Source organism: Myotis lucifugus, unplaced genomic scaffold (assembly GCF_000147115.1).
Source record: "Myotis lucifugus unplaced genomic scaffold, Myoluc2.0 scaffold_211, whole genome shotgun sequence".
Classification (NCBI taxonomy): Eukaryota; Metazoa; Chordata; class Mammalia; order Chiroptera; family Vespertilionidae; genus Myotis; species Myotis lucifugus.
This window is the reverse complement of record NW_005871259.1, coordinates 25,775-47,550: the sequence shown is the minus strand read 5'-3', so window position 1 is coordinate 47,550 and position 21,776 is coordinate 25,775. Positions and strand designations below refer to the sequence as shown.

The 21,776-nt window shown below is 39.1% G+C and overlaps 1 protein-coding gene across 2 annotated transcripts; it reads left to right on the top strand.

The window, feature by feature from the left end:
* The first annotated feature begins 1,824 nt into the window (after nucleotides 1-1,824).
* FMO2 (flavin containing monooxygenase 2) lies at nucleotides 1,825-17,320 on the top strand. Of its 2 annotated transcripts, none has more exons than XM_023761633.1 (9): nucleotides 1,825-1,876; nucleotides 2,247-2,384; nucleotides 6,683-6,871; nucleotides 9,564-9,726; nucleotides 10,226-10,368; nucleotides 12,536-12,735; nucleotides 14,603-14,958; nucleotides 15,427-15,499; nucleotides 16,935-17,320. In XM_023761633.1, exons 2-9 carry the CDS (start codon nucleotides 2,253-2,255, stop codon nucleotides 17,269-17,271), a joined length of 1,593 nt encoding a protein of 530 aa, XP_023617401.1. In that variant the 5' UTR covers nucleotides 1,825-1,876; nucleotides 2,247-2,252; the 3' UTR covers nucleotides 17,272-17,320. The 2 variants fall into 2 exon arrangements, with proteins under 2 accessions (XP_023617401.1, XP_023617400.1); XM_023761632.1 differs by having other exon boundaries at nucleotides 1,836-1,888.
* Nucleotides 17,321-21,776: the final 4,456 nt, after the last annotated feature.

The following is a 21,776-nucleotide window of genomic DNA, read 5'->3' as shown; positions in this document are numbered from 1 at the left end:
TGTGTGTGTGTGTGTGTGTGATCTTATTTATCCATTAGTCTATTAATGGACACTTAGGTTGCTTCCATATTTTGGCTATTGTAAATAATACTGCAATAAACACAGGCATGCATATATTTTTTGAATTAGTGTTTTCATTTCTTCAGATAGACAGCTGGAAGTGGAATTACTGGATCATATGGTAGTTCCTTTTTTGTGTGAGAAACCTCTCTATTGTTTTCCACAGTGGCTGTACCAATTTGAAATCTCACCTACAATGCAAAAGGGTTCCCTTTTCTTGACATCTTTGCCAATGCCTGTTACTGTTTGGTGTTTTTATAAGAGCCAATGTGACAGGTGTGAGGTGATATCTCACTGTGGTTTTGAGTTAAATTTCTCTGATGATTGTGATGTCTTTTCATGTGTCTGTTGGCCATCTCTATGTCTTCTTTAGAAAAAAAATGTCTATTCAGGTTGTCTGCCATTTTTTTAATCTAATTGTTTGGGTTTTTGATATTTAATTGTATGAGTTCTTTATATATTTTGGATATTAACCCCTTATCAGGTATATCATTTGCAAATATTTCTAATTCAGTGGGTTGCCTTTTTGTTTTGTGGATGGGTTCATTCACTATCAAAGCTTTTTAGTTTTATATAATCCTATTTGTTTATTTTTGCTTTTGTTGCTCTTGCCTGGGGAGACATGTCCAAAAATATATTTCTAAGACCAGTGTCAAAGAGTTTATGCCTATGTTTTCTTCTAGGAATTTTAGAGTTTCTGATCTTACATTTAAGTCTTTAATCCATTTTGAGGTGGGGTGTTTTTTAATGTGGTGTAAGAAAGTGGTCCAGTTTCATTTTTTTGCATGTAGTTATGCAGTTTTCCCAACACCATTTATTGAAGAGACTGTCTTTTCCCCCTTGTATATTCTTGCTTCCTTTGTTGCAAATAAGGTAAGTCTTCTTAATTAATGGTAGTGCTAATAACAGATTGTAAAAAGATTATCCAGTTCTATATTAATCCAGAAAGAGGGCAATGGACAGGAAGATCTTAGAAGGACCACTAGATTCATCCAAGCCAGTGTACCCACAAGCAGACAGATCAAGATGAGATATGAATCTAGTCAGGGTAAGCAGTCTAGGAAGAGATAAACATGGTATACTAGGACCTGGAAGTTGTCAAGTCTAAGAAAGCCAAGCCAAAAGGAAGTATGTCATTTCTGAGAAATCCAGGGACACAATCTGTTTTATTCATCTAGACACAATGATATGCCAGAAATATTACCTAATACACAGAACTGAGTATTTGTGAGATGGATAAATAATCTATCAACTAAATGGAATTCATATAGCCATTAAAAATGCAGCTATGGATATAAAGGTACTGAGATACTGGAAAGTGAAAAATCAAATTGGAAATCATACTTAGATTGTGATTTCATTTTTGTTTGTGTGTGCATAGGTGTATGTATATAAATATCTGGAAAGATATAGCAAACTGTCAACAGTGGCTAAATTTATCTCTGTATGACAGAGTTAAGGGTAATTTCAACTTCTTTTCATTTATCCATATTTGCATATTTGCTAATTTGCAAATGAACATTGTCTACATCCACTACAAAAATGGTTTTTAATCTATCTGTATGATATGTTTGTAAGTGTATATATAGTGTTGGTACTATAAAGGCATTTTACCACTACCCGGGACCTCAAAATATGGGCTCCTTGCTTGATTTCATAACTAACGAAGTCCTTTGAGTTTCCACTGGCAGAATGCTGGGGTAAGAAGCTCCTCCCATTTCTCACTGCCTCCTCCAACTCTTAAAACCCTTCTGACTGCCTAGGAGCACACAACCGACAACGCAAACCATTGTGTGTGAGAGACAGCGACAAAAAGGTAACAACAAAGGTAAGGGTAACAGCTGGGGGAAGAAGCTGACAAGGAAACGCTCAGCTCTAAACTCTAAGGCTCTCGAATGCAGTGAACAGAACTGCAGATCTGGCTCATCTCCCTAGAACTTGGTCATTGAATCACTTGGCTTTGTTAAGTGGGTTGCTTTTAAATGTTGAACCAAGACTTTGTAAACAAGGCTTGCAATAAAGCCCATGAGACTTTGGAATTTGACTACTGAGGTATTTTATTCCATTCCAGCTGGTTATTAAATTACCACTACTATAGCGTTTAAAGCCCGTTACCTGACCACAACCTTACAACTCTCTTATCTTTTGCCCCACTGAGAGCCACTGACTGACCAACTCTGTGACAGGAGACCATGGCAAAGAAGGTGGCAGTGATTGGAGCTGGTGTCAGTGGACTGATCTCTCTGAAGTGCTGTGTGGATGAGGGACTCGAGCCCACCTGCTTTGAGAGGACCGAAGATATTGGAGGACTGTGGAGGTTCAAAGTATGTGAGATCTTCTTGTTTCTTGCACAGGTTGTGCTGCTATTACAGGGGGAAGCATAGCTACTGATGAGCCTTATGGAGGAATTCCCTAAGCAACTTTTATCAGACTTACTTCATGCAGCTATACAGGAGCTGAAGAAATAGGCTAGCATCTCTCCCAGGTCATTACTATTCTAACACATACGTGGCAAAGCCAGGCATGTGAAGGTTCTCTTCTTATGCCTCTGTCTTGCAGCCCATTATTTTGGCCATTCTCAAAGTAATATGCTCGTATTAGAGAACTTACAAAATAGAAGTGACAGGAATTCTTTTCAAGACACCACTTCTATTCCAATCATTGAGCAAATGCTTTTTTAGAAAGTGTGCTCTTATTACTAATGATTTTTACTTTTCTCTGACAAAGAGACCTTGTTTGCTTAGCTTTACTGATGACACTCTCGTATTACTGCTGGGAAACTCTTTAACTATACTGTTAATATACTCTATTCATTCAATTCATGCTATTAGCCAAATATAAATATTGGTAATGCTAGCTGTCCTTCAGAATTTGTATAAAAATTAGAAAAATACATAGAGAGCTATAAAGATTTATAATTATTCCTCCCCAATTTTTTTTTGAATGAGTACTAGCTTACCACCTTCTAGGTGTGAGATCTTCGGCAAGTTATTTATATCCCTGTGTCTTAGTTTTCTCAGCTGTAGGATAAAGATATTAACAGAAAAATGTAATTATCTCAGTGCTATTTTAAAGATTAAGGGAGATCATTCATATCAAAAACTTATAATAGAGTACAATAAGTGTAGCTACCATAACTATGTCTGTATTTTATAGACAAGCAAATAGAAACAGAGAGGGTAAATGATGTGGTCACGGTCACATAGCTGGAGGAACGGGCATTCAAACCTGGGTCTCCGTGACTCCTAAGCAGCTAAATCCCTACTTATACCTACGTCCTAATTTGCACTCTTGCTCAAACAAAACCTCAGCTCAGAACTGGAATGACAAGCTGAGGATTATGTATCAGGCACATTAAAACGAGGGAGTAAAATAGGTGGGAACATCCCAAACAGGAGCAAACGGATTGAGAGCATGAAAAACAGACTTCCATATCGGCAAAGACCATCTGAAGTGCTCTTTCTGCAAACGGACCGATTAAGGGGATGGGGAGGACATCCAGCAAACTGGACATCCAGTTCAAACTGAATTTTATGCCAAAGGGGATTTTTTTCCACATTGGGTTTCTCAAAGGGATCTGACTATAGGACATACCTGGGGGTTTCTTAAAATACTAAATTTTGAACACCAGCCCAGACTTCCTTAATCAAAATCTTCTGAGCGGGGAGGACCCTATTCTTAACAAGAGTCTCTAATGAATCCCATGATGAGACAAGTTTGGCAAATACTGCACAAATGCTAAATTTTTTAAATCTGTTCAATTCAGTGATCCATGCACAGCCAGAACTAAGATGGAAAGATTGATACTTATGACAGAACAGGTAACTTTGCAGAGAGGAAACTGGAAAAACAGCTGAATCACATTCATTTTTTATGAGCATCTGCTCATTAAAATCAATGTAGCTTTTCTTGAGCAGGTGAACATTCCTGTTTTAACCAAAGATGTGCTATTTTTGCCCACTCTCAGTTCACGTGGAGATCTCATTTGAGGTTCTACCCCCCAGGTAGATTTTTTTACCCTAAGGAAGAATGCGAAATTATAACAAATTTCTATTTAATAATAAATTTGTCATTGTTTTGTTTTATTACCTGACTTGGGATTTAAAATCAAAGAGTCAATGTCCCTTACTTAATTATCATTAGTTTGGCAGCAGAAAAATCAGAGTTTTTTTTAGTGATCTGTCAAAAAATATGACTTGGTGAACTCTAGGAAGGTGCCCCAAAATATTTATCCTGCTTTCCTATTCTGGTAGTAGAGATAACTTCCTATCAATTAAAAAAGTTAGACTAAAATTTAAATTAATTAAGTCTTTTCCTATATAATAAAAGCCTAATATGCAAATCGACTGAACGGCAGAACAACCAGTGGAACGACCAGTCACTATGACATGCACTGACCACCAGGGGGCAGACACTCAATGCAGGACCTGCCCCCAGGCTGCAGGCCCCAGGCCAGCCAAGATGGGTGCCAGTGAGGGCCCCCAATCACCCCGCCAGTCACCCCACAGATTGGCCCTGATCGCCAGCCAGGCCTAGGGACCCTACCCATGCAGGAATTTCATGCACCAGGCCTCTAGTTAGGTATAAGATAGTTAAGTACATAAATCCATGGGAGCTGTAATAATGTCACATTTCAAACCTGGCTTACAACTATATTCAATATAGAAATGTAAACAATTTTCTCTAACCAAAGAAGACAAGGAATCTCTCTGCAGAGTGAAACATACAATGGACAAAATTTCAGAAGCCAGTGAGGCTCTTGATTACCAGGAGACTGGACTGCCAAAGGGAGGAGGTACTGAAAAGGAGGCTGAGGCCTCCACACCACTCCAAGACACTCCTCCATCCAAAATCAATTCTGAAAACAGATTATTCTTTAATTTCCATAATTACACAATCCTTCTACAATTACATACTACATTTAGTGGTGACAAGTTAAAACAAAATTTAAGAATCCTTGTCCCACCAGGTCAGCGTGGCTCAGGGGTTAAGTGTTGACCCATGAACCAAGAAGTCACACTTTGATTCCCAGTCAGAGCACATGCCCCCGTTGCAGACTCCATCCTCAGTAAGGGGTGTGCAGGAGGCAGCCAATAGTTGATTCTCTCTTGACACTGCCATTTCTAACTCCCTCTCCCTCTCCCTTCCTCTCTCTGAAATCAATAAAAACATATTTTTAAAAAAGAATCCTTGTCCCATGCCTTGCTCAGAGGGTGCTGAAGCTTCTAAAACAGTGGTTCTCAACCTGTGGGTCACGACCCCTTTGGGGATCGAACGATCCTTTCACAAGGGTCGCCTAAGACCATCGGAAAACACATATATAATTACATATTGTTTTTGTGATTAATCACTATGCTTTCATTATGTTCAATTTGTAACAATGAAATTGGGGGTCACCACAACATGAAGAACTGTATCAAAGGGTTGCGGCATTAGGAAGGTTGAGAACCACTGTTCTAAAAGGTTCTTCAATACCCCCTAGTGGCAGCTTTGGAACATGTAGAAGATGGGTAAATAATATATTTCTAGCACTTTTTCCAACAAGGGGAAGCACTCATCCCATGCAGCATCTCATTTTTCTCCACAATACTTCTAAGAAGTAGGTATTACGATTATTTTCACATGGGAAGAAGAAACTGAGATTTAGGATACGCAACTTGCCCAGAAGAACACTGGTGGTGGGAAAACAACAAAAGTGAAGGTCTGTAAGATTCCTGACCCCCTCACACTTAGTAATCTTACTGAGGTATTAAAAGACGAAAGCATAATCGTCCTTCAGCCATTAACCTGCTCTGCCTCCTTTATTGTTCCTAATAATTGTGCTCACAAGGAAGTTAGCAATATAGTACATTACTTTTGTGCATGTGTGTTTTTTAACATTTGGATATAATTATCATTTCCCGGTTACATATACAGCATAAGGATGAGGAGTACCAATCCCCATGCAGTCAAAAATTCACATATAAGTTTTTACTACCCCAAAACTTACTTTCTAATAGCCTACTGTTGACCGGAAAGCTTTGCCAGTAACATAAACAGTCAATTAATACATATTTTATATATGTATGCATTGTGTGCTGTATTCTTATAATAAACTAGAGAAAAGCAAATGTTATTAAGAAAATCATAAGGAAGAGAAAACACATTTACAGTACTGAATGTATTTATTGAAAACATTGACGTATAAATGGATGCCACCTGAAACATCACTGTTAGGTCTGATCAAATAATTGAATCGATGCCCCCTCGTTCTTTAGGCCACTTCACAACGGACATTCCACTTGCTAAAACCATTATCTCTCCCCTCCGGACTTTCCCAGAATCCAGACCTGCACAGAGAATTCTCCACCCAGAAAAAGCCCGCCTACAGTCCTTTAAAAACCTCTGACTCCCTGTCTTTGGATGCTGGTGCCATTTGGGGGCTCAGCCCAGCTGGTATCCAGCTGACCTAATAAATTCATAATTCTTTACCCCTTTTGGCCACGTGTGTTCCTTCTTTGGTGACCCTAACAATCACTTTCTATCTTAAAATGTGACTCCCTCAAGATCCAATATGCCAAGAAGACTAGGAAACCCAGGGAATTTTTAAATGCATGATTATCACTTTTATTTGATCCTTTAGGAAAATGTGGAAGATGGCCGAGCGAGTATCTACCAATCTGTCATCACCAACACCAGCAAAGAAATGTCCTGTTTCAGTGACTTCCCAATGCCTGAAGATTTCCCAAACTTCCTGCACAATTCTAAGCTCCTGGAGTATTTCAGAATCTTTGCCAAAAAGTTTGATCTTCTAAAATATATTCAGTTCCAGGTATTGTATTTTGGGGGGAATTGATTTCTCTACATTAGTTCACATCACATTTAAATAGAGAAGTTACTCTGATAATGAAAGAGATTGTGGATAAAACAAAGTATTGCAATCCAATTATTTGCTGAAAGATGAGAGCATGATAGAAAATCCAAAAAGAATGTCATTACCCTGATGCTATAAATTGTACACATTAACAGAAGAGAAAAATCATCTGTTAAAAGTAAAGGTTTGGCCCTAACAGGTTTGGCTCAGTGGATAGAGCGTCGGCCTGCGGACTAAAGGGTCCCAGGTTCGATTCCGGTCAAGGGCATGTACCTTGGTTGCGGGCACATCCCCAGTAGGGAGTGTGCAGGAGGCAGCTGATAGATGTTTCTCTCTCATTGATGTTTCTAACTCTCTATCCCTCTCCCTTCTTCTCTGTAAAAAAAATCAAAAAAATATATATTTTTTTAAAAAGTAAAGGTTTGAATGATGATGATAATGATAAGGAAACTGCATTTAAACTAATATTTGTAACCACTGAAGAATCCTATCCTCATTTCCCTTTAAAAAAACATACGGAAAAAAAATTATCAACAATAAAAACACCAATATCTCACTTAACATGCTGAATTTTTATCAATAACCTACACTCTGAGAACTACTAACTGTGCTTAGGAAATAAAGTTTAAATTACATCTCTGAATACATAACTCCTAATGGAGCTTAGGGTTTTTTTTAACACATCTCAGTTTCTCAGTAATTTTAGTTTTGCTCCAGGTTTGTATTATATTAATTTATAATAGTTGACTTTGGTGAAAATCTTTAATTGTATTTGTAAGCACAATTAAAATGTCCATGCCAGGCTGGTGTGGCTCAGTGGTTGAATGCTGACCTATGAACTAGGAGGTCACAGTTCAATTCCCAGTCAAGGCACATGCCTGGATTGCAAGCTCAATCCCCAGTGTGGGGCGTACAGGAGGCAGCCAATCAATGCTTCTCTCTCATCATTGATGTTTCCATATCTCTCTCTCCCTCTCCCTTCCTCTCTGAAATCAATAAAAATATATTTTTTTAAAATATCCAGTCCCATCTAATGTAGTTTTTCCCAAATTCCTGGTAACCCATCCTATAAATGACAGACCTTTATATCAGAGATTTATAGATCTTTGTCTACTTAGCTACCAATCTATTTAATAGATGTATTGCCCTTTCATGACATGTAATTTATAGTCTCTTTTTGTTGTTGTTGTTAATCCTCACCTGAGGCTATTTTTTTTCATTGATTTTTAGAGAGTAGAAGGAGGGAGGGAGGGAAGGAAGGAGGGAGGGATGGAGGGAAAGGAGGGGAGGGAGGGGGAGAGAGAGAGAGAGAGAGAGAGAGAGAGAGAGAGAGAGAGAGAAACATTGATGTAAGAGAGACACATTCATCAGTTGCCTCCTGCACTCGCCCCAACTGGGGCTGGGGATCAAACCTCCAACCCAGGTACATGCCCTTGACTGAGAATCAAATCCGTGACCCTCTGGTGTGTGGGCCAACACTCTAACCTTTAGCACACCGGCCAGAACAATAGTCTCTATTCTTTTAAAGATCATGTTAGAGTTGCAAGGAAACTAATTTTCTTGTTCACTGTGTCACCGCTGCAATTGTTTTCTGGAGGCTGGAGAGGGGTTAGGAAAATGCATTTCCGTGTATTGGTCTCTGAGTTGGTATAAGCCCTAAGAAGTTAGGGCTCAACTCAAAATGTAAATGACTCTGTGGCATGTCTAATCACCTTCCGAGGGATACTGAAGGTGTTGGTCCTCAAACCACATTTTGAATAGCAAGAATCCACAGGACTTTAGCTAGTATACTACTCTGGACTACAAATCTGAAATCTTTACTCTCTGCTGAAAATGCCCAGACGTTTTATAGTACTTTTGTAAGCTTTATACTAATATTCCATATACATTTTTAAAATTTGAACAGTCTCAAAAATTAGCAATGCTACATTTTGAAAAATATCTGAAAATGTGAAAAGCATGCATACGAAACTCAAATACTTACAAAGAGAAGTATGCCACTACTCTGAAAGTGAGAAAAGCTTTGCTTCCATTTGACATTGTTCTTAAATACATCAGACACACGACCTTCATGTGTACTTTTAAAAACTCACAGACCTCCAGACAGTAAGCTACATTTTAAGAAATCAATGAACCAATAAATTATTTCATCCAAATGAGATCATGAACAGTATTGCTATCGTGATTTTCCCTGTTCTAAAAATATAAAATATCCCATTCACAGAGTGCTGACAATATGCCAGTCGCTATGCAAATCGCTTCTCATGAAACATCTTCTCTAGCACAGTGTCTGCACAGAAGTGAACACATGAAAGGTTCTTGATAAATATTATGTGATCACTTGAATGATAAACATGGATTTTGCCCAGAGCTTACCAGCCACGCCTGCATCTCGCTCCAGTTCTCATTCAGTCAGCTCAGTGGGGGCTCTCGCACAAAGCAGCACGTCCTCAGTTGGTATCTCCCTGCCAAAGAAGAATGAGAAGGCTGAGCTTAGCAGTCTTTGCCTTAACTGGCTTGAAATGGATTCAAATGGAACCTAAATTGTATCAAACATTGCATTCTACTCATCCCCACTCCTCAGGGCACTGGACAAGGCCCCTATATGCCAGATTAATTCTCAAGGATGCCTTCTCTATGTTCGTTTAAGACAACCGTCCTCAGCGTGAAAAGATGCCCGGATTTCTCATCCTCTGGCCAGTGGGAGGTTTTCACCGAGAGCAAAGGCAAGGAGCAAAGTGCCATCTTCGATGCAATTATGGTTTGCAGTGGCCATCACATCCTCCCTCGCATCCCACTGGAGTCATTTCCAGGTGAGGCCTAGGGGATGCCCAGCTTTTCAGAGCAGGTGTCCAGGTACTTCCTATGCAGTTTGGAATGATCATCTTTGTTTCTGTTACACAGGAATCCAGCTAACCTCCTCCAAAGTCAAGATGTCAGAGAATTCATATCCACATTGCCTCCGTGTTGGAAAGGCCCGTTTAGCCATGTGCCTGCTTTGGCCTTTTTCTATCCTGCCAAACAGCTGTGACTTTGTTCTGTCCCTGGAGCCTTTTCTGCAGAACCATGCCCATGGACAGAGTTAGTGGGGAAAGTTCCTGGAAACTCTTTTGGTCCTGGACCATATGCTTAACCTAACATTTCTTATATGCTTTCTACTTTGAGTTTATCCATTGGCCTTGCTATTATAACTCCCCTAAGAGAGGAAGAGGCAAAAGAAATGATTAACCCCAGGAAGGAAAAGTTGACAATGCAGTTTTCTTGAAATTAATTTGACATAGTTGACAGGCTTCTCTCTTTTTCCTCCTGAAGGTATAGAGAGGTTCAAAGGCCAGTATTTTCACAGCCGCCAATACAAGAACCCAGATGGACTTGAGGGGAAGCAAGTCCTGGTGATTGGAATAGGAAACTCGGCCTCAGATATTGCCGTTGAGCTGAGCAAGAAGGCTTCTCAGGTGCAAAGCTCTCTGCTTACCTTGTACCTTGGAGGAAAGGAAAGGGGAGGGGGCACATTGACAAATCTGAGCCGTGTAATCAAGGCTCCATTACTCCTTAACTGGTTGGTTGGTTGGTTGGTTGGTTGGTTGGTTGGTTTCTCCATTGATTCATGTGGCATCAGAAAATCTGTATGTCAAGAAGCCAGAGTTTACCTCCCAGCTCTGCCACTATCAGCTGTGTATAGGCTGAGTCATTTCACTTCTCTGGGCTACAGTTCTCTCACTTTGTAAATGGGAAGTTTTGACCAGATGACTTTCAGCCTAAGAAGCCTTGTTTCCACCCAGGGGCCTTAGTGAAAAGCTGACCTGTTCATATCTGGGGCGGGGGGAGCAGGGGCATTTAGAAATTTAGTGCACAGTTGAATTATATTTGAAATGTAAATAATCCTCAGTTATCCAAAGATTATGAAAAGAAAGATTAAATAGTCAGTAAGACTCCCAACCAAGATCATAGATATGTAGGTGCACACTGAGCCCTTCCAACCACTTTCATCTTTGTACCTGCTCAGGAATGACACAACCGAGCTGTGAAGGAGTCAGACATTACAAGATGTAGATAATGCTGACATCGATGATTGGGAATAACAGAAAATAAACCCCTTCCAGTAGGACAGTCCTAGGCAAAGATGGGAAAATAGCTAGGGTTCCTCTCCCCAAAGCATTCCCTCCCAACAGGGCCTGGGCCCAGGAGCCCTATCACCTGTACACTAGCCTCCTCAGCTTGGCTTCTTCTGGCTACACAGGACTTACATACCTATGTCCACAACTAGCAAAACTGTCCTGTTCTGAGTCTCATACTTTCAGGGCTTGAGATGCCAGGTAGCAAACATGATAAACAAACATGGTGTATCCCCAGATGAATGAAGGGTTTACACTGGAACCTATAAAAGTCACCTATCCAGTGCCAAGGAAGAAGGGGAGACAGTAAGTATTGGGAAAAGACACTCATGGAAATATTTCACAAGCTAAGGAGTTGAGGTCCTTCCCAGCAAAATCGGTCTCCAAATTCTTGTTTACTCCAGACATGTGGCACTACACGAAACTCCTCTCCTCCAGCCTAAATTTGCAAAGTAATAATAGCTAGCAGACAATAGTTTAAGTACTTTCTTTATACCACCTGATTTAACCTGCATAATAATCCCATGAGGCAGGTACTATTAATATCCCCATTTTGCAGAAAGAGAAACTGAGGCACGGAGAGGTTGAAATAACTTGCCCAAGGCAACACAGCCTGTACGTGGTGGGGCTGGGATTCAAACCTAGGGAGTCTAGATGCAGAGTCCTGGAGTCCATGATCATAAACACTTAAGTGAACTGGTTTTCTTACACATGAATCATAGTTAACTGTTTATCTGGGACCACCTTATACCTCAGAATTCAGAGAATGTCAGGTAAAATTTTGAAAGCAATTCAAATATGCATTTGGGCAATTGGGGGGGGGGGGTAACAGTAAGCAAGGTAAACCACCTATCTGGAAATATGTATATATAATTTCAAAATGAGAGATATCTGAGTAAGCAAGGTAAAGAACATACCAGAAAGAAGACTCAGATGTGTATTTCAAAAGAATGGAAATCACAATACACATTCAGATTTTAACACTTAAAATATATAACTGTTCTTTTAAGTGTGGGAGGAAGCTGACACCCCTTGGTATTCCCACTCCAGGGAAGTACAGATCTATGCATGTATGCCTATATAGTCATTGGGTTGTCTTGGTACCTTTCCTAGGATTTTAATTACTTTCCTTTACTATAAAAGAAATGTGGGTAGGTGGGAAGGTGAGAAGAGGGTAGGAGCACCAAACCACAACTGTAAACGTGGTAAAGACCTGTGGATTTTATGATGGGTATTAGCCCAAAGATTTTCTCATGTTTTCAGGAAAGTTCTCAAGACTGTTGTAGTCTTCCTCCATCAATGTGAACACCACTGGGTACTTCTTCTATGACAAAGTTGCCACAGAGCAGTGAAAACAAAATGGTACTTCACTTGGAAGTCAATCATCTTTAAGATAAAGCATTGCAGGAAATTCAGGGGCCATACATGTGATATATCACCTAGATAGCAGATTCCTCCCAAAAGGGACGATGCCCTAACATAAACTGTCTTTCTTTTTGCTTGCCAGGTGTTTATCAGCACCAGGCAAGGTTCCTGGGTCCTCAGCCGTATCTCTGACTGTGGCTACCCCTGGGACATGGTGTTCCACACCCGGTTTCGCTCCATGCTCCGAAATGTCCTGCCACGAGCAGTTCAAAAATGGATGTTGGAACGGCAGATGAATCAGTGGTTCCACCATGAAAATTATGGCCTGGAGCCTCAAAACAAGTAGAGTTATTTTGCTTTTTTTATGGTATACTCATTGGTAAGCAAGGTTGTTAGAGGTGCCTCTCTTCACCAAGGCCCAAATTGCTAACATGGTAGCTCAAGCTTCAACCCAACAGTATGGGTATGGTATAGGTTTTGGAGTTTGAATTCCAAAAGTTGTTCTGTATGCATTTTAAAAGTGAATACTTAAGAAGATCAAGTAGAATTGGTATGAGCTGCTCCAAAAAAAAGCAAAAGTAGGTCATGAAGAGAACTTTCTATTACCCAGAGCTGTCCGTCACAAAGGCTGCTTAATGAGATTGTGACCTTCTTTTCAGAGGGTTGTGGTAGGAAACGTGTATCAGAGTCTCCATTCGATGATTTATGTTCTGCTAACTCTGTGTATCATGGGGGTTCTTCCCATGGGCAGCTTTGAGAACATAATCACTGTCTCTTTGCAAAAAAATTTAAAAAATCTCTGTTCATCTCAAAGTTATACATCACCGAACTTAAAAACTCAAGCAAACATTATAGATGTTTATTTTTCTTTAGTTGATAACAGGCTCCTCCCCTTAAAAGGCAACACAGAAGAGCTTTAGAATCTTTCAACAAATGCCATGTGACTGCTGTATGCTGAGATCTGAGATCTGTAGCATGTATTGCCTTAAACCTACAAGAAAGAGAATTTAAGAAATATAAGCAGACTTTGCTTCACTGCCCATGCTATCACATATGGAGATTTCATGGATACTTGAGATTAGCAACTATCCCCAATATAATTCTATGCATTAATTTTCATACTGATTCCTTACTAATTTTTTATTTTTCACTTTTTTTCCTCTCATGATTCCTTACTAATTTTTAAAACTAATGGGAATTTAATATGTTTTCCTTTTCTTACTTATGATCAGATAGAGATTAAATGGAACAGCAAGATAATTAAAGGTAGATAACATAAAAGAATGTTAGAGCCCTAGCCGGTTTGGCTCAGGGGCACATGCCTGGGTTGTGGGCTTGATCCCCAGTGGGGGGCATGCAGGAGGCAGCTGATCAATGATTCTCTCTCATCATTAATGTTTCTATCTCTATCCCTCTCCCTTCCTCTCTGAAATCAATAAAAATATATTTTTTCAAAAAAGAATGTTAGAGGAACAGCAACTTTGGTGTTGAATTTACTTGAATGGATTAAAATTGCATTGTTACAGAGATAGAAAAAAATTTAAGTATGAAAAATAATAGCCTTATACTAAGTACAAGTAATACTTTAAAAGCATGTGAAGATGTGATCATTTGTGATGTTACTTGTAAAAAAAACTATATATAAATATCTTTTGAAGTGTTGAAAGGAAAATAGTACTTTATATTCTTTATCATATCACTTTTTGTAAGTGTTGCATATATTCCTGTTTATTTTTCTATGTTCTGTTTTGTAGCCTTAAGAAGTGTTTCAAACATATCTGAATGTATCAGAGTAAATGCCCTACATGGTGTGATGCTGCATTATATATGAAACTGTGTGCATATATTAAATTTTGTCTGTTGGAAAAAAAAAGAATGTTAGAAACATCCATGGGCTAATAACCACTGGAATACTCAGCGAATGACCATAGGCACCTGCATTTTGTATAAGCCCTTGGGGATGCTTTCATTTTTTGAAATATCTTTTACCTCTATTACCCATATGTTTCCCCTTTGTTAAGGGAGAAATTTGTGACATGAAAATAAAGTCAGTTAGTAAATTCGGGGTCAAGCCAACTAATCAAGTTAGAAAGTTTTATGGATATTTGAGAAACCTCTTTATTTTCAGAGCCGCACCCACAAAATATCAAGACAGTTCAAGACTCCTCATTAAATGCTCCTTCTGAGTGTTTTCTTCTGTGTGTTTCAGATACCTTATGAAAGAACCTGTACTAAATGATGACCTTCCGAGTCGTATACTCTACGGAGCCATCAAGGTGAAATCAAGAGTGACAGAGCTCACGGAAACTTCTGCCATCTTTGAGGATGGGACAGTGGAAGAGGACATTGATGTCATTGTCTTTGCAACAGGATATACATTCTCTTTTCCCTTCCTGGAAGACTCACTTGTGAAAGTAGAGGATAATATGGTCTCGCTATATAAATACATGTTTCCTCCTCACCTGGAGAAGGCAACCCTTGCCTGCATTGGTCTCATCCAGCCCCTTGGTTCCATTTTCCCAACTGTCGAACTTCAAGCTCGTTGGGTGACGAGAGTTTTCAAAGGTAAGTTTTCAAAGGCTGAGGTCTCACACCTGGTAGAGTCTGCTCAATAATGAGTTTAGACAAGAAGATCGCCAATCTTGGCTGCTCTCTTAAGATTTACATCCTAAAAAGTTAGTGGAGACGTCATAAAATAACAAATACAAAGATATAATAACAAACATCTGTAATCATTCCTTTAATATATTAGAAAGTTCTGTGAATTTTGGATGTGAGGGTGATCTGGCTGCGACATCTGTTACCTCATTGATCGCCAGGGTTAATTCCGCTGATCTGGCTGGCTAGGAGGGTGTCCCCCTCCTCCCTCACTGATGTATGTGCGTCCCTACGAAGCTGCGTGATGGGTCAAAGAGGACGACCTTCCCCCCAAAGGAGAGGACCGGTCTTCGGTCAAGGGTATAGGAGTTGCTGAGCTCCCCTGCTAGAACCTCCAAACCAACCCACTACTTAAACCAGCCTTTTGTATTCTAGGCTTGTGTACCTTGCCCTCAGAGAGGGCTATGATGGAAGACATTATCAAGAGGAACAAAAACAGAATTGACCTGTAAGGATGTTTTTTTAATCTTTACCTAGAACAGTGTTTCTCAAAGCACAGTGAGTACTCTACCCACCTGTGAGAACTAACTAGCTGTTCATTAAAAATGCAAATTCTAAGGCCACAGCCCAGACCAACTGAATCGAAATCTCTGGATGAGACTGGACGTTTGTATTTTTTGAGTTCTTCCTAGGCGATTCTTATATATAGTAGTTGAACTACTAACTACTTAAAGATAGGAATTTTACCAAATCAGAACATTTTCCCTTGACTGAATTTCATTTGTTTTGTATGATGCGCATATTCAATTCCATGTCTTCACTCCCACTCTGTGTTTAGAAAGGGGAATGGTGTTAATGTAAGAAACATTCAAACCTTTGGAGAATTTTTGTGAGTTTATTTGAGCTCAACTATTGACAATTGCCCAGGAAGCAGAATCTCAACAGATTGAGATACTGCTTGGGAGAATGGCAGTTTTGTACCTTGTTTTATACATTACAATCAAAAGAGGAGACAATAAAAAATGTATGTGAGTTACATGAAATCTATTGGTGATAGATTAAGGAGGTGGGAGAAAGCAAAGGGGGGATTTCTGTGATTGGATAAAAAGTAAAATGATAGACACATACATGTGTGAAATGAAGGTTCGAGGATTACTACTTCGTGACTGAAGTGAAACGAGGTTCAAGTGGGTTAAGTCCCCTTGGAAAGTTGACTTGGAGCCTTATATGACATGAAGGGGTCATCTCATGTCCAAATGCTCATTCACCTAACATTTATTGAGCATCATATGCCAGCCAGAGTGTCAGGGACTCTACTAATTTTACAAGCAAATATTAAATGTCTCCTCTGTGCTTGCACTGGGCTAGGCTTTCATCTGTGTTATCTCATCGGTCTTGACAACAATCCTGACTAGTTGGTACTTTGCTTAGTAAATACCAAATAATCATCATGATTGTAAATGCTGTCACATTCCTTGAAGTCCCATGTATTTTACAGTCTATGGTCAATCTGAAATACAGGCTCTTTATTTTACAGTCTATGCAGTGATGGCGAACCTATGACACGCGTGTCAGAGGTGACACTCGAACTCATTTTTTTGGGTTGATTTTTCTTTGTTAAATGGCATTTAAATATATAAAATAAATATCAAAAATATAAATCTTTGTTTTACTATGATTGCAAATATCAAAAAATTTCTATATGTGACACGGCACCAGAGTTAAGTTAGGATTTTTCAAAATGCTGACACGCCGAGCTCAAAAGGTTCGTCATCAGTGGTCTACAGTCAATCTGAAAAACAGGCCTCCTGATGGGATAAACCGACACTTTCCATTTATTTGTTCACTCATTCCTTCACCCTGTCGATAGCTATCGAATGCCTTCTGTTCTTATATAACTTTGAACATCTTGTGAATCTGCCCTTCTCACTTTCTTCATTCAGGTTTGGAGAGAGCCCGAGCCAGATTCTGCAGACCAATTACATCGATTACTTGGATGAGCTTGCCGCGGAGATAGGTGCGAAGCCAGACCTCCTCTCTCTCCTGTTCAAAGATCCTAAACTGGCTGTGAAACTCTATTTTGGACCCTGCAACTCCTATCAGTATCGCTTGGTGGGGCCTGGACGATGGGAAGGAGCCAAGAGTGCCATCCTCTCCCAGAAACAGAGGATGCTGACGCCTCTAAAGACACGCACTCTAGAGCCGGCTTCCAACTTCCCAGTTTCGCTCCTGCTGAAAATCCTGGGGCTTCTTGCTGTTGCTTTGGCCTTTTTTTTCTGACTTCATGGTACTAACCCACCAGCTTGTGGCTTTATTATCAGTCAGTACCACTTAAAGGGAAAAAAAAGACAGAAAGAAAAAATATTAAGCATATATTCTAAAGTTTAGAGTTGAGAGGGAAAGAGTAAGAGAGGTACCTGTGGAGAATTAGCAGGATTAGGACTATGTATGAAACTAAAATAGTGTCATAAAATGTCTTTGCCATTTCACTCTTCCCTCAAGTTATCTAGACTCTCCAAAAAGGACAATCAAATAACACGGGCTAAATAGTGTCGCCAGCCCTGATATAGGCCAGCTGTGCAGAAAATAGCAGAATTACACAGAATGAAGAGCAGGCCCCACTGTTTAAATCACTGGAAATTTTAAGTTACAGGTACATATTTAAACGCCTGTGTGATGCTCTGAACAGTCTTCCTATCCAGACTATTTGGTGACAAAGTCCTCAGACATTAGGTCACACTCCATTTGCTTGGTGGGGAATCACTCAAAAATACTGGAGAAAAAAATGAAAATAGACTTTAAAGCCATGGCAATGCTCAGGCGGCTCTAAGAATCTCATGTCAAAAGCCAAGCATTTCTTATAATTCTTGTATTTTCTTATATTTTTTATATTTTTCTTATATGTTGACAGAAGCACTGCTGTAAAATAAAAATAAACATCCCATGATAGTTACATACTATATACTTAGTACTTATTATAGACTAGACATTGTGCTCTGTGCACATTATGTGTATTATATCATTTAATTCTCACAACAATTCCGGGAGATGGGTGCAGCTATTATACCGATTTAGCAGATATGAAATTGAGATTCATAGCAATTGAGTGACATGCACAAGACCATACAGATGGTTTTACGATGGAGCTGGGATTAGAACCCAGATTTGCTTGACTTCAGAACTAAAGACATAACCTTTCCCTATAATATACTTAATTACAAAAATCCCTAGTATTGATAAAGTACTGAGCAGTGTATATTATTTACGATTATATATATATACTTTTGGAGGACAGCACTCCTTGTAAATATAATCCGATTATATTTGGTTTATAATTCAGCTAAACCTAAGAAGCATTTGAAGTAATTTTACAGTGAAAGGTACCTATACAATAACATTTAAGATCATCATTGACATTTTGGAAAAACAATCATCAAGGAGGAAAAGTATATTTCCCAAGTAAAGGAAAAGCATTATGAAACCTGAGCCTTGTATTTAGTTCTAACCTTACAGATAACCTAGGCAAAAAGCTAAATCATATGTAATATTCATCATCTGATCAAAGGAAGCATACCAGTTTGTCAGGAGAGACAAACATTTTCTTGAAACTGAAGTCCAAAAAAGACCCAAGCAATTCAATGTCAATAGACATTGAGCAATAAACATCTGGTTATGAAACATGCACTACACACCCACTGAGCTTTGGGAGATAAACTCGGCCATAGGCCCAGACCAAGGCCTTCAAAAAGAGGTAAAAGGTCAGAGGTTAAAGGATTTAGGCAAATTTCTGCTCTTCCTCCTTCAAAGCCTCTGCTGACATTGTTCTTCACTTTGCCTGCATTTCTCTGTCAAAAGCCTAGAACAACACACTGGCGATCTCTATCTGCTGAAACTTTTCCTTAAAGTCCATTGAAAATATCAGCATTTAAATGCAAGTTTGTTTAGTCATTGCTCCTGTCAGCAAATTCCTTTGGGGGGGGAAAATTTGCAGACAGTGTATATACTTAGTTCTTGATGAAAAACTGATTCCTTTACTAATTCTTAAAGATTATTTGCAAGCCATTACATTAAGAAGAAGAATAATAATGTATCAACCCTTTCTAGCAAGAGTAGTAAATCCAGCCTACCCCCTATTTCTGTATATAAAGTGTTATTGGAGCACAGCCACAGCTATTCATTTATTATCTGTGGCTGCTTTCAAGCTATAATGGCCGAGTTGAGTAGTTGCAATAGAAAAAGTATGTCACATAAAGCCTAAAATATTTACTATCTGACCCTTTGCAGAAAACGTTCGCCAATCCCTGTTTTGTGATGTGCCAAATATTATCCTAATTGTCATAGCCTCATTCATCATTACCAGTACCCAGTAACTATGGATACCATCCTTCTTCTAGTGGAAGAGATTGAGAAACAATGGCCAGATCAATGCTGAATCAATGGAGGAAAACAGCTCCATTAGGGACAGAATTGTTATTAAATTTATATCCTTGAAATTTTTAGAAAGAGGATGATCTCTTGAAATCTTTCCAAATATTGTTACCTTTTTAAAACAATAAATAGTTCATTTCCAGAGTCTGAGATTGACTAAGGGAGACTCATCCAATCTCTTATTTTGCCTCCATACATCCTGAAACGTGAAACTATCCCAAACAAACAGTCTGGGATAGCTTGTTCCAAACTATGACCCATAAACTACCTGCATTAGAACAGCCCAGGGAGCTTACAGAAGGGCAGGTTCCTGGATTTAAATGTAACAGTAATTCAAACCAGCTGAATTGGAATTTCGGATGGAATCTCCAGTCTTGATAAGCTCCCTAGAAGATTCTTGGGCACATTAAATTTAGGAACCATTCGTTTGAGTTCTCTCCAAAAATAAATAAATAAATAAAGTTGCTTTTAGAGATTAGCCCATGACGTTTTCCATACATCAGGGCCAAATTCCTCCTGAGGTTCAGCCCTGGTGCCTTTTGCTATAGTCTACGATGTTAGCTGGTTATCACCCTCTTCCCAAATCTCTCCCTGTGGTCCCCTTACTAACTGGTCCCCTTACTAACCTTTCACTTTAATTCTCCTCCATATGGTATCTCCTTGATTTTCCTATCTAAACCCAATCACATTTGTTCTTTACAGAAAAATAAAGATATTTTTCAAATAAAACTCTTGGACCATGATTTGTGACAAATTTTCAAATAAAGAACATTTCTAACACTAAACCCAGACAGAATCCAGCATTCACATTATAAGGATGGCAAAGGTAGATTCTTCCTGCTCACTGGTCTTTCATCCTGAAAGCTACTGTTGCTGACCCACACCCCCCAGTGCAGAGCTGTTGGCTATTTCCCAGGAGGCAGATGTTTACATAGAACACAACTCACTTTCTTGTCCAGTCTGCCTTAGGAGCAGATCACAAACCCATGAGGTATAAAATAAAATTAAATTAAATTAAAAATAAATTAAAAATAGAGAAGAACATACCATGTTCATGGATTGGTAGAATCAACATCATCAAAATGTCCATACTACCCAAAGCAATCTATAGATTCAATGCACTCCCCATTAAAATACCAACAGCATATTTCACAGATCTAGAAAAGAACGCTCCAAAACTTCATCTGGAATTAAAAAAAAAAAAAAAAACCCGAATAGCTGCTGCAATCCTGAGAAAGAAGAACATAGTAAGAGGGATCTCAATACCAGATATCAAGCTGTATTACAAAGCCACTGTTCTCAAAACTGGCTGGTACTGGCACAAGAACAGACATATAGACCTCCATATAGAGAACCCAGAAATTGAATAGAATAGAGAACCCAGAAATCGACCCAAACCACTATCCTCAATTAATATTTGACAAAGGAGGCAAGAACATACAATGGAGTCAAGACAGTCTCTTCAATAAATGGTGCTGGAAAATTTGGTCAGACACATGCAAAAAAATGAAACTAGACCACCAACTTACACCATACACAAAAACAAACTCAAAATGGATAAAGGACTTAAACGTAAGACGGGAAACCATAATAATATTAGAGGAATCCTCAGGTAGCAAAATCTCAGATATATGCCGAAGGTATTTCTTCTCTGACACAGCTCCTAGGGCAATGGAAACTAAAGGGAAAATAAACAAATGGGACTATATCAAAATAAAAAGCTTCTGCACAGCAAAAGAAACCATCAACAAAACAACAAGAAAACCTACTGCATCGGAGAACATATTTGCCAATGTTATCTCTCCAATAAAGGTTTAATCTCCAACATTTATAGGGAACTCATACAACTTAACAAAAGGAAGATAAACAACCCAATAAAAAAATGGGCAACAGACCTAAATAGACACTTTTTGAAAAAGGACATACATAAGGCTGAGAGACATATGAAAACATGCTCCAAGTAACTAATCATCCAAGAGATGCAAATCAAAACGACAATGAGGTACCATCTCACACCTGTCAGAATTGCTATCATCAAAAAATCAACAAATGACAAATGCTGGCGAGTATGCGGAGAAAAAGGAACCCTCGTTCAGTGCTGATGGGAATGCAAACTGGTGCAGCCACTGTGGAGAACAGTATGGAGTTTCCTCAAAAAACTAAAAATGGAACTTCCATTTGACCCAGGGATCCCACTTCTAGGAATATATCCCAAGAAACCAGAAACACCAATCAGAAAGGATATATGCACCCAGATGTTCATAGCAGCACAATTTACAATAGCTAAGATTTGGAATCAGCCCAAGTGCCCATCAGCAGATGAATGGATTAAAAAACTTAGGCACATCTACACAATG

What these genes read in the sequence shown, in the direction of transcription:
- FMO2 (XM_023761633.1), top strand. Translation starts at nt 2,253, where the DNA reads ATGGCAAAGAAGGTGGCAGTGATTGGAGCTGGTGTCAGTGGACTGATC. An exon ending in GAGGACTGTGGAGGTTCAAA is followed by an intron (nt 2,385 to 6,682) that starts GTATGTGAGATC and finishes TTGATCCTTTAG; the next exon opens with GAAAATGTGGAAGATGGCCG. An exon ending in AACAAAAACAGAATTGACCT is followed by an intron (nt 15,500 to 16,934) that starts GTAAGGATGTTT and finishes TTCTTCATTCAG; the next exon opens with GTTTGGAGAGAGCCCGAGCC.